This window comes from Bufo gargarizans, chromosome 5 (assembly GCF_014858855.1).
Source record: "Bufo gargarizans isolate SCDJY-AF-19 chromosome 5, ASM1485885v1, whole genome shotgun sequence".
Classification (NCBI taxonomy): domain Eukaryota; kingdom Metazoa; phylum Chordata; class Amphibia; order Anura; family Bufonidae; genus Bufo; species Bufo gargarizans.
Window position 1 is genome coordinate 2,975,696 of NC_058084.1, and position 12,568 is coordinate 2,988,263.

The window sequence follows — 12,568 nt, forward strand, 5'->3', positions numbered from 1 at the left end:
CTACATGAGCGGGCACATCACTACACACATACCGGACTACATGAGTAGCACATCACTACACACACACCGGACTATATGAGCAGCACATCACTACACACATACCGGACTACATGAGCGGGCACAGCACTACACACATACCGGACTACATGAGCAGGTACATCACTACACACATACCGGACTACATGAGCAGCACATCACTACACACACACCGGACTACATGAGTAGCACATCACTACACACACACCGGACTACATGAGCGGGCACATCACTACACACATACCGGACTACATGAGCAGGTACATCACTACACACATACCGGACTACATGAGCAGCACATCACTACACACATACCGGACTACATGAGCAGTACATCACTACACACATACCGGACTACATGAGCGGGCACATCACTACACACATACCGGACTACATGAGCAGCACATCACTACACACATACCGGACTACATGAGCAGTACATCACTACACACATACCGGACTACATGAGCAGTACATCACTACACACATACCGGACTACATGAGCAGCACAGCACTACACACATACCGGACTACATGAGCAGCACAGCACTACACACATACCGGACTACATGAGCAGGTAAATCACTACACACATACCGGACTACATGAGCAGCACATCACTACACACATACCGGACTACATGAGCAGGTAAATCACTACACACATACCGGACTACATGAGCAGGTAAATCACTACACACATACCGGACTACATGAGCAGGTACATCACTACACACATACCGGACTACATGAGCGGGCACATCACTACACACATACCGGACTACATGAGCAGCACAGCACTACACACATACCGGACTACATGAGCGGGCACAGCACTACACACATACCGGACTACATGAGCGGGCACAGCACTACACACATACCGGACTACATGAGCAGCACATCACTACACACATACCGGACTACATGAGCAGGTAAATCACTACACACATACCGGACTACATGAGCAGCACATCACTACACACATACCGGACTACATGAGCGGCACATCACTACACACATACCGGACTACATGAGCAGCACATCACTACACACATACCGGACTACATGAGCGGCACATCACTACACACATACCGGACTACATGAGCAGGTACATCACTACACACATACCGGACTACATGAGCAGGTACATCACTACACACATACCGGACTACATGAGCAGCACATCACTACACACATACCGGACTACATGAGTAGCACATCACTACACACATACCGGACTACATGAGCAGCACATCACTACACACATACCGGACTACATGAGCAGCACATCACTACACACATACCGGACTACATGAGCGGCACATCACTACACACATACCGGACTACATGAGCAGGTACATCACTACACACATACCGGACTACATGAGCGGCACATCACTACACACATACCGGACTACATGAGCAGGTAAATCACTACACACATACCGGACTACATGAGCAGCATAGCTGCTGATTTTTGTGTTCACTTATTTTTATTTTTTGTTCCTTTTTATTAAGTTCAGTAATACAGATACAAGATGATAATAGAAAACACGCCCACTATGGCAGAGTAGGGGACACGCCCACTATGGTAGAATAGGGGACACGCCCACTATGGCAGAATAGGGGACACGCCCACTATGGTAGAATAGAGGACACGCCCACTATGGTAGAATAGAGGACACGCCCACTATGGTAGAATAGAGGACACCCCCACTATGACAGAATATGGGACACCCCCACTATGACAGAATATGGGACACCCCCACTATGACAGAATATGGGACACCCCCACTATGACAGAATATGGGACACCCCCACTATGGCAGAATACGGGACACCCCCACTATGGCAGAATACGCGACACCCCCACTATGGCAGAATACGGGACACGCCCACCATGATAGAATACAGGACACGCCCACTATCTTATATTAACACAATACATAATTCTTTATTTTAACAACCACATCCAGCACAGCACCGAGCCGCCCCCTCAGGATGTCCTCACGGGTGGTGGAGCATTGTCCTGCTCTGGTCAGAGTGGATGCTTTTGGGCATTTTCTTGGCTTTAGATATGAGACTCTGTAAATAGGATGTTCCCGCTCCAAATATTACCTCATGACATATCTGCTTACTACTACTCCATGTGACTCCTCCCATATTCCATATCATCCTTCCCATTACTCATTAAAACCTCCACCCAGTACTCATGTAGCTCCTCCCAATTTTCCTCATAGCTCCACCCATTTTTCCAGATGCTTCCATTACTCCGTGTAATAACTCTCATCACTTTATCCTCCTTATTATTCCGTATCTCTTCTTCCATTTCTCCGGGTAATGTCCAGTATTCCAGAGCTTATTGCAGCGTCCATCTCCACCCATATGTCCACCTTCCTTCTATTACTCCACCCCACGCCTCCCATTACGCTGTACCTCCTCCTATAGGTTGTTCCTATTACACCCTCCAGATCCTGCCATTCCTCCCCCCCCCCCCCCCCCTCGGGCTCAGTCCTCTACTCATTTCCTGTCCCCATAACCTGCCTCGCTGGAGCGGTCATCACTGTAGGTGACTTTATTGGGGGCACCTCTGATTACAGGGGTCACCAGACTGGAACATGGTGTAGACGTTCACCAGCGGGAACATGGTGAGAGCTCCCAGCATAGAGCCCAGCTGCACCATTGCCCCACACCACACGAGGGCGCTGTGTCCTTCACTTCGCAGGATCACTCCTAGTATCACCTTCACGTAGGACAGAACTCCCACAAACAGGATCCAGGCCACAACCTGTAGGGAGAGAAAGAGTTAATGGTCCTGTCACACGACCCGCGACCACAGCAGTGAGCGAGCTTGTCCTGGTGGTCTGTGGAGGGATAACTCTCAGATTCTCTCATCTTGAAGCAGGGGTTTAGTGATTGACATACAATGCTAGTAAGTCCTTTAAAAAGAAGTTCTGCAGCAGCTATGTGTTATAACAGGCGTGCTCAACCTGTGGCCCTCCAGCAAAACTACAACTCCCCTCATTCCCGGACAGCCTACAGCTATCGGCCTACAGAAGGGCATGGTGGGAGTTGTAGTTTTACAACAGATGAAGGGCCGCAGGTTGAGCGTGCCTGTGTCTCTGTACTGTAAGCAGTCAGTCCCTGCATCAGTAGTCACCGCTTATCCCAGGGGGCTGCTATGTGTTATCAAGATTAACCCTGGTCAGTAAGGGGTTAATGTCGGAAATCTACTACACCATGATCATTGCAAGCAAATGCATAAGTATTCACCCCCTATAGATCACTGTTTATTGAGGCTGTGACGGATACCACCCCTCGTGCACGCTTGACGTCAACTACATCGAGCTCACGGGATGCGGGATGGTCCCTGGTTACCAAGACGTGACGTTACGCTCTCCGGGAGGACCATGTAAGGTCAGCTGGGTAAAGTTTACACAGACGCCTCCTGTCCACGCGGGCACATAGGGGCGACAAGCTGAGGGAGCCTGGTCACTGCCGCAGCGAAACAGCGCGTCCTCAGCCCGGGTATCTGCCACCAGCTCTCGTTTGATATAAGCCCGGTCCGCTAATGGGATTTTTCCTAGGTTCCAGTCCAGGACTTAGGGCTCATGTCCAGGGATCCTATTTAATACTGCTACTGGATCCTGGGTGGGTCTCACTCTGGAGAGTCTGCAGCAGAGGCCTGGCGAGGCTCTGTCAGTGTGGTCTCAGCTAGGCCAGGCTGAGGGGCCACGAGGCTATAGCCTGGACTTTGGGGGACTCAGCATTGAAAGGTCAGAGTCAGGAGAACCGCTAGACCACAACCCCCTCCGAAGGTCCTGCATTGGTTACAGCCTGAGGTGGACTGTATGTCTGGGGTGAGCTGCACCTGGTTCCATGTGGGAACGCTATCGTACAGCCGAGGTAGGGATACGATGTATGTTTAGGTAGAGCCCAGACGGGCAGGCTTTTGTTTTATGCCATGTTGTGTATGAAGAGTGTCCAATAAATTGCACTGTTTGGACCTGAAACCCAGTGGTTATGAGGATCATTGTGAGAATGACCCCCGAATAAGCGGCGATCCCTTACAATTGGTGGAGGATGCGGGCAACAACAACAACAGCAGGTTGCTAGGGGCAACGACCTGACGGAAAAGAGCAGGTGCTGCTGAATGTTGCCAGGGAATGGCTGTGCAGTGATTTAAAGGGCCGGAAGCCTGCTTGTTCGCTGGAGCGGGTGCTGCTGGAAAACTGCTGGTTAATCTGGACTTTTTTTCCCTGAGGTGCAGGGATTGAAAGGGCACAGTAAAAGAAACTGACCTGTCAAAATGGTGGAGCGCGTGGGAAAAGTCCTGTGAGATGGTGATCGGGGGGATCCCGCTGGGCGTTATACTAGACTCCCGCCAGCAGGTGTCTCGCGTCAGGCCTGAAGTGCTGGACTTTCTGGAGAGAGGGCCAGAGACAGATGTCACCGTGTCTCTGACCTTTATAACAGACTATGGCCCTGTGCAATGGGAGCTCTTAAAATGGGAGACCCTGGAAGTGGAGTTTGTGCTTGGCAAAGACTTCCCAGTATTTTGGCAGCTGTGGAGAAAATGCTACAAATTGTGCACCTGGAGAATCCGATGAACAGCAGATATGTGCCGTTGCCAAGGGCAACCGTCGGGAAGACAAAGAGGTGGAGAGCGGTGCGGTTCTCAGGAGTGCAGATCTTCCCTGCGACTGTGTCCGGAGTCCTAGAGAGGGAGTGCGGAGGTGCAGTAAAGCTGTTGCTAGGAGCAACCACAACCTTGATGAGTCCGCGGGAGAGGATGTCACTGCTTTACCGGACTGGCTGATTACAAAGGGTAAGACTGTTCCTGTTATTAACTATGTGGCAGAGCCAGGGACAGTGAGCCGGCGGCAGGGGATACGTGGCAGAGCCAGTGACAGTGAGCCGGCGGCAGGGGATACGTGGCAGAGCCAGTGACAGTGAGCCGGTGGCAGGGGATACGTGGCAGAGCCAGTGACAGTGAGCCGGCGGCAGGGGATACGTGGCAGAGCCAGTGACAGTGAGCCGGCGGAAGGGGACACGTGGCAGAGCCAGTGGCAGTGAGCCAGCGGCAGGGGATACGTGGCAGAGCCAGTGGCAGTGAGCCAGCGGCAGGGGATACGTGGCAGAGCCAGTGACAGTGAGCCGGCGGAAGGGGATACGTGGCAGAGCCAGTGACAGTGAGCTAGCGGCAGGGGATACGTGGCAGAGCCAGTGGCAGTGAGCCGGCGGCAGGGGATATGTGGCAGAGCCAGTGACAGTGAGCCGGCGGCAGGGGATATGTGGCAGAGCCAGTGACAGTGAGCCGGCGGCAGGGGATATGTGGCAGAGCCAGTGACAGTGAGCCGGCGGCAGGGGATACGTGGCAGAGCCAGTGACAGTGAGCCGGCGGCAGGGGATACCTGCTGGGTCAGGAGGTAATAAGTCACACAGAGAGACAACAGTGTCTGAACAGGCGGATAAGCCGGCTGTGATCGCTCCCTCGCAGGAACCTGCAGGGGAGAAGGGTTCTGGGTCGCCCAAAGAGCCTGTGATCAAAGCTAGATTTGGGGTGGTGAAAGTCAGAGATCCCATGCTAGCCCGGGTAAGAGGCAGCACGATGGCCGCCCCAGAGACTGATAGTGTTACATGTTCGGGACAATTATGTGGATAATACGGACTCTATCAGGTGGTTCTCGCTGAGGGAGAGTCTCCAGTGAGAACTGGGACTTGTGAACCTGATGTTACCAATACGCGCATACATGAGGGAATAATGGGCCGTAAGTAATGGAGACTCTTCTGCAGAGAGTGACAAAACTCCTGCAGAACCTGTCCCTTTAAATGATAATGTGAAGGAGCTGCACATTGAGAACAAGGGCGCAGATAAGGTGCAAAGTGATGGCACCATGTTTGCTGACATGCATAATGGAAATGTGAAGTCATGTGAAATATGTGATAATAATGACCGGCCTTTTCCTTTGCAGGCTGTGATCGGGGAAAAAGCTCCCCCTGTCGGTAAACATGTGTCTGATGTAAAAGTGTTGATAAATGTTGAAGAAACACCGCTAGGAGACCCCATTGTAGACAATGTGGCGGGGCTAGATGGTGTACCACACGGACCAGAGGTGGATGTGCAGTCTCCACAGGTTTCTATGATTAATAAAATGTCCCAGGTGGGGATTGACTCAGGGGTGCCCCTAGAGGCCAGGGTTAATAATGACTCGAGCAGTATAAGTGGCCTATGTGCCGTGACAGTTAGCAACTCAGAGAGTGAGGCTACCATGTCAAGACCCAGCAAAACTAAAGTGGTTACTAGTAGCGAGTCTAGCGACCAGATGACAGTTATATCTGACGAGAAGAGAGTTCAGTCTGGTGACAGCCTAGTGTCTGAAGCTCATATCCTGACAGTTGTAGATGACCTGACAGGTCAGTACAGCTACAAACTTGAAGATGTTTTCGCTCGCTCTGCACAGTCCCTAGATACACTAGAGATGGGGCTAGCGGTTCTCGCAGAGCAACTGCAGGAATCTCCAGAGGAGTCACAGAAAGAGTTGAATGAACTGAAGGAACTGGAGTCACTAATAGAAGCGGAAATTCTCCAACTTCAAGAGGAGCTTGCAGTTTCTGAGCGATCCAGACGTCATGCAGAGCAGGAAAGAGATGAGCTGGCTGATGAGGTTCTAAACAGCGCCTCAGAAAAATCTGCTCTCTTGGAGGATAAAAGTCATTTGGAAGCCAGGATGGCTCAACTTGATCAAGAGTTGCATGTTCAGATGGTAGACCTGGACCACAAGAAACAAATTGTGTCTAAATTGGGGAAGAAACATAAGATGTTGGACAAGCTCCTGGCTGAAGAGAAAACCACCTCGGCTAGATATGCCGAAGAACGTGACCAAGTGGAGACTGATGCTCGAGAGAAGGCGACCAAGGCCCTCTCCTTGGCGAGAGCCCTTGAAGAAGTGCTTGAGGAGCGACATGAATTAGAGAGGCTGAACAAGCAACTCGGAGCAGAGATGGAAGCTCTCATGAGCTCAAAAGATGCCATCTATGAGGTGGAAAAGCCTGAGCGTGCTGCTGCACAGCAGGTGGAAGGAAGTGAGAGACCGGAAGAGGAAGATCCTCTGGAAGGTGCCAAGAAGTCAGAGCCTGGTAAGAGTGGGTCTGGAGATAGTGGTGCCAGGGTGCTGGCCAAGGCAGAGAAGGTGGAAAAGGTATCGGCTGAACCAGTTGATGGGGCTGATGTGGATGCAGAGGCCAAGAGTCTCATGACAGTGTGTAACCAGGACCAGGTCACAAAAGACGCCTACAAGGCCTTCCAAGTAGCCAGCAGCCTGCTGGGGAAAAAAATATGAGGAGATGGACGACCAGTATGCAGATCCGGGCTATTCCGATGGGCTGTCTCTCCTGACCCCCCCCCCCAAAAGGAGACCAGTGTACTGGGTGAGCCTCTGGAGAAAACGCCAGAAGACAAGAAGAAAAGGCCTAAGCGTCTGCAAGAGCCAGCAAAGTCAAACAGAGAGTCTGTCGTTTGCATAAAAATATGTTCTGAAGGGAGTTCCAGAAGCCGAGATCGAAATTCTAAGACTAAAGGAAAAAGAAATGTACGATCTGCTGTTAAAATAAAGAGACAAAAAGAGGCGAGTCATAAGAAGCGCGCTCGGCTGAAGCAGCTGTGTAAGTCAAAGAGAGAGAAAGATAAAAAGAAAGAGAGGGTCTGCCTGTCACAGGGACATGGGAACATTGTAGACCATGTCTCTTGGGCAAGATGTCAGTGTGGGTAACAAACCAAGCACTGATGGCATGGGTCTGGCAAAATAAAGGGAAGCCTCTGACGCTGACCACATCTTCCAGGGGGAAGGTTGAGCCTGGCGATGGCAAGAAAATGCGGCTGTCCTGTCACGAGCATCCAGTTGGTACATGTGTTCACCCCCACAGGTTTGAACAGAGGGGGGGATATGTGGCAATGTGAACATTGAGGTGTTGTTTCCCCAGGTTCCAGTCCAGGATTTAGGGCTCATGTCCAGGGATCCTATTTAATCCTGCTACTGAATCCTGGGTGTGTCTCACTCTGGAGAGTGTGCAGCAGAGGCCTGGCGAGGCTCTGTCAGTGTGGTCTCAGCTAGGCCAGGCTGAGGGGCCACGAGGCTATGCAATAGCCTGGACTTTGGGGGACTCAGCGACACCTGGGAACAAGCTTTGAAAGGTCAGAGTCAGGAGGACTGCTAGACCACAACCCCCTCCAAAGGTACTGCATTTGTTACAGCCTGAGGGCTGGTGGACTGTGTGTCTGGGGTAAGCCGCACCTGGTTCCATGTGGGAACGCTATTGTATAGCCGAGTTAGGGATACGATGTTTATTATGTTTAGGTAGAGCCCAGACGGGCAGGCTTTTGTTTTATGCCATGTTGTGTATGAAGAGTGTCCAATAAATTGTGAAGTAGAGATACCAGCTCATTATTTCTACAGTAGTATGTATCCGCGTGCTCGGTGCCTTGGTTTTTCAACCTCCTTTGCAGGTACACGAAAATAATGGAAAGATTCAGACTCCAGCACTCACTTTTTTGAAGTGTCAAGTTCTCCGTCTTTATTTAGCAATCGTGCACAGACGATACAAGGCTCAATTCTCTCTGGTGTAGGCTGTTGATGCGTTTCAAAAGGTTCTTATTCGTAACAGTGTCTGTTACGAATAAGAACCTTTCAAAACGCGTCAACAGCCTACACCAGAGAGAATTGAGCCTTGTATCGTCTGTGCACGATTGCTAAATAAAGACGGAGAACTTGACACTTCAAAAAAGTGAGTGCTGGAGTCTGAATCTTTCCATTATTTTCGTGTCCAATAAATTGCACTGTTTGGACCTGACACCCAGTGGTTATGAGGATCATTGTGAGAATGACCCCCGAATAAGCAGCGATCCCTTACAGGTTACAGATAATATGGTACACACAGGATTACACGGAGCACAAGTCAGTTGCCGGGTAGATGAATGTCCCTTTGCTGTATTCACATGGAGGGCAGTGATGTCAGCTGGTTTCCAGGTCTCTCCAAACACATTTGCACAATGTGACCCCCTTTCAGAGAAAGACACGCCCGCTTGCTGGCACAAGCCTTTTAACCTGTAGCCGGTCCCTCGCTCCCGGCCTTTGGGTGCGGTTCACCCCCCCCCCTCTGCTGGGCTGGCAGTAGATGACCCACAAAACCCTTTAGGGTTCATAGCTCCAGACCAGAAGGTCACAAGGAAGATGGTTCTGGGACCAACGGATCCACCTGGGTTACGGAGGATACAAGCAGAGTCCAAGCATGGTACCGTTACTGGGTTTCTGTGAGGAGCTATGTATATCTCTCTTCCCTGGCATCCTAGCATCAAGCTAGGACCATGTGGATGTTTGGCTTTGCCCCAGGATCGCAAAAAGATAACCGAATTATGCCTGGGATGGACGGACGATTCATAATTCCTTATGAAATGTCGGTGCCAACATGTCTGTGGGAAAGTGATAGATCTGGTCCAGGGCTGAGGCCTCCTGCCGGGAGTTTTCCTGCTACATCCTCTTGCTGCCTGTCAGCTGGAAGAGGTGTGACTTTATCCACCTGGGGCCTCCTTGAAGCCTGGACCCCTGGGGGGTTTTCTCCCTCGCTATCTGACAGCAGATGCCTGGGGGGTGAGAACATATTTTGCATGTACACTGACTGTGAATCAAATGACAATCAGGGCTGCCAGTGAATGATAATCCATATTCCTCACAGAGGCCCCTTAGGCCCCCTTTAAGGGAGCAGGAAAAGCAGTCACAAGGCCATTTTCAGAATCGTTGCAGTCTATGGGGCAATTCACAGCCAGTGAATAGTGGGCAAAAATAGGACATGTCCAGACGGACCCCATTGAAGACAACATGGTCGTTAAAAACTGTTACACTGTTAAAGAAAAAAAAAAAGCCCTTTCAGGGGTTAAAAAAAACTCATCTACTTGAATATTTGGGGACAATGGCTCTTCACCGGAGGCACCAGCAATCCCAGTGTGATGACATCACATGATCACACCGGGAGCGCAAGTCCTGCAGCAGTGTCCTCACAAGAGATTATTTTATTTTTTTGGCGCTATACTGTGGGGCACAAACGGGAGCATAATTTATCCTTGGGGCACTGCCTATACTAGAAGCACTACACGGGGGCATTGTATATACTGGGGGCACAACATCGGGGGGCATTATATATACTGGGAGCACTGCATGGGGGGCATTATATATACTGGAAGAGCTGCATGGGGGCATTGTATATAATGGGTGCCACTATAGTGGGAGCACTACACGGGGTCATTGTATATACTGGGGGCACAACATCGGGGGACATTATATATACTGGGAGCACTGCATGGGGGGGGCATTACAGGGAGTGCAGAATTATTAGGCAAATGAGTATTTTGACCACATCATCCTCTTTATGCATGTTGTCTTACTCCAAGCTGTATCGGCTCGAAAGCCTACTACCAATTAAGCATGTTAGGTGATGTGCATCTCTGTAATGAGAAGGGCTGTGGTCTAATGACATCAACACCCTATATCAGGTGTGCATAATTATCAGGCAACTTCCTTTCCTTTGGCAAAATGGGTCAAAAGAAGGACTTGACAGGCTCAGAAAAGTCAAAAATAGTGAGATATCTTGCAGAGGGAGGCAGCACTCTTAAAATTGCAAAGCTTCTGAAGCGCGATCATCGAACAATCAAGCGTTTCATTCAAAATAGTCAACAGGGTCGCAAGAAGCGTGTGGAAAAACCAAGGCGCAAAATAACTGCCCATGAACGGAGAAAAGTCAAGCGTGCAGCTGCCAAGATGCCACTTGCCACCAGTTTGGCCATATTTCAGAGCTGCAACATCACTGGAGTGCCCAAAAGCACAAGGTGTGCAATACTCAGAGACATGGCCAAGGTAAGAAAGGCTGAAAGACGACCACCACTGAACAAGACACACAAGCTGAAACGTCAAGACTGGGCCAAGAAATATCTCAAGACTGATTTTTCTAAGGTTTTATGGACTGATGAAATGAGAGTGAGTCTTGATGGGCCAGATGGATGGGCCCGTGGCTGGATTGGTAACGGGCAGAGAGCTCCAGTCCGACTCAGACGCCAGCAAGGTGGAGGTGGAGTACTGGTTTGGGCTGGTATCATCAAAGATGAGCTTGTGGGGCCTTTTCGTCCTACTGCCAGTTTCTGGAAGACACCTTCTTCAAGCAGTGGTACAGGAAGAAGTCTGCATCCTTCAAGAAAAACATGATTTTCATGCAGGACAATGCTCCATCACACGCGTCCAAGTACTCCACAGCGTGGCTGGCAAGAAAGGGTATAAAAGAAGAAAATCTAATGACATGGCCTCCTTGTTCACCTGATCTGAACCCCATTGAGAACCTGTGGTCCATCATCAAATGTGAGATTTACAAGGAGGGAAAACAGTCCACGTCTCTGAACAGTGTCTGGGAGGCTGTGGTTGCTGCTGCACGCAATGTGGATGGTGAACAGATCAAAACACTGACAGAATCCATGGATGGCGGCTTCTGAGTGTCCTTGCAAAGAAAGGTGGCTATATTGGTCACTGATTTGTTTTTGTTTTGTTTTTGAATGTCAGAAATGTATATTTGTGAATGTTGAGATGTTCTATTGGTTTCACTGGTAAAAATAAATAATTGAAATGGGTATAGATTTGTTTTTTGTTAAGTTGCCTAATAATTATGCACAGTAATAGTCACCTGCACACACAGATATCCCCCTAAAATAGCTAAAACTAAAAACAAACTAAAAACTACTTCCAAAAATATTCAGCTTTGATATTAATGAGTTTTTTGGGTTCATTGAGAACATGGTTGTTGTTCAATAATAAAATTATCCTCAAAAATACAACTTGCCTAATAATTCTGCACTCCCTGTATATATACTGGGAGCACTGCATGGGGGGCAATATATATACTGGAAGAGCTGCATGGAGACATTGTATATAATGGGTGCCACTATAGTGGGAGCACTACACGGGGGCATTGTATATACTGGGAGCACTGCATGGGGGGCATTATATATACTGGGAGCACTGCATGGGGGGCATTATATATATATATATATATATATACTGGGAGCACTGCATGGGGGGCATTATATATATACTGGGAGCACTGCATGGGGGGCATTATATATACTGGAAGAGCTGCATGGGGGCATTGTATATAATGGGTGCCACTATAGTGGGAGCACTACATTGGGGGACATTATATATACTGGGAGCACTGCTTGGGGGCATTGTATAGAATGGGGGCCACTATTATACTGGGAGCACTATATAGGGGACATTATACAGTCAGGTCCATAAATATTGGGACATTGACACAAGTCTAAATTTTTTAGCTCTATACACCACCACAATGGATGTGAAATAAAACGGACAAGATGTGTGTAACGGCACCGTTTCAGCGGACAAGGGGTTAAAAACCGTTTAGGCGATATGCCCCTTTCCGAGAGACAGGCACAGCTACTGCAGAACACCAACCTCCCGAACTGGATACAAAAT

General features: G+C 49.5%; 1 protein-coding gene across 2 annotated transcripts in view; it reads right to left on the bottom strand.

Annotated features, from left to right (window-relative positions):
* Positions 1–1,512: 1,512 nt before the first annotated feature.
* Positions 1,513–12,568, bottom strand: part of LOC122939161 (solute carrier family 52, riboflavin transporter, member 3-B-like) — a 50,134-nt gene continuing 39,078 nt past the window's right edge. For both annotated transcript variants that reach the window (XM_044295161.1, XM_044295163.1), the window contains one exon: positions 1,513–2,826. In XM_044295161.1, the coding sequence (XP_044151096.1) occupies positions 2,614–2,826 (213 nt within the window). In that variant the 3' untranslated portion in view covers positions 1,513–2,613. The remainder of the gene's footprint in view (positions 2,827–12,568) is intronic.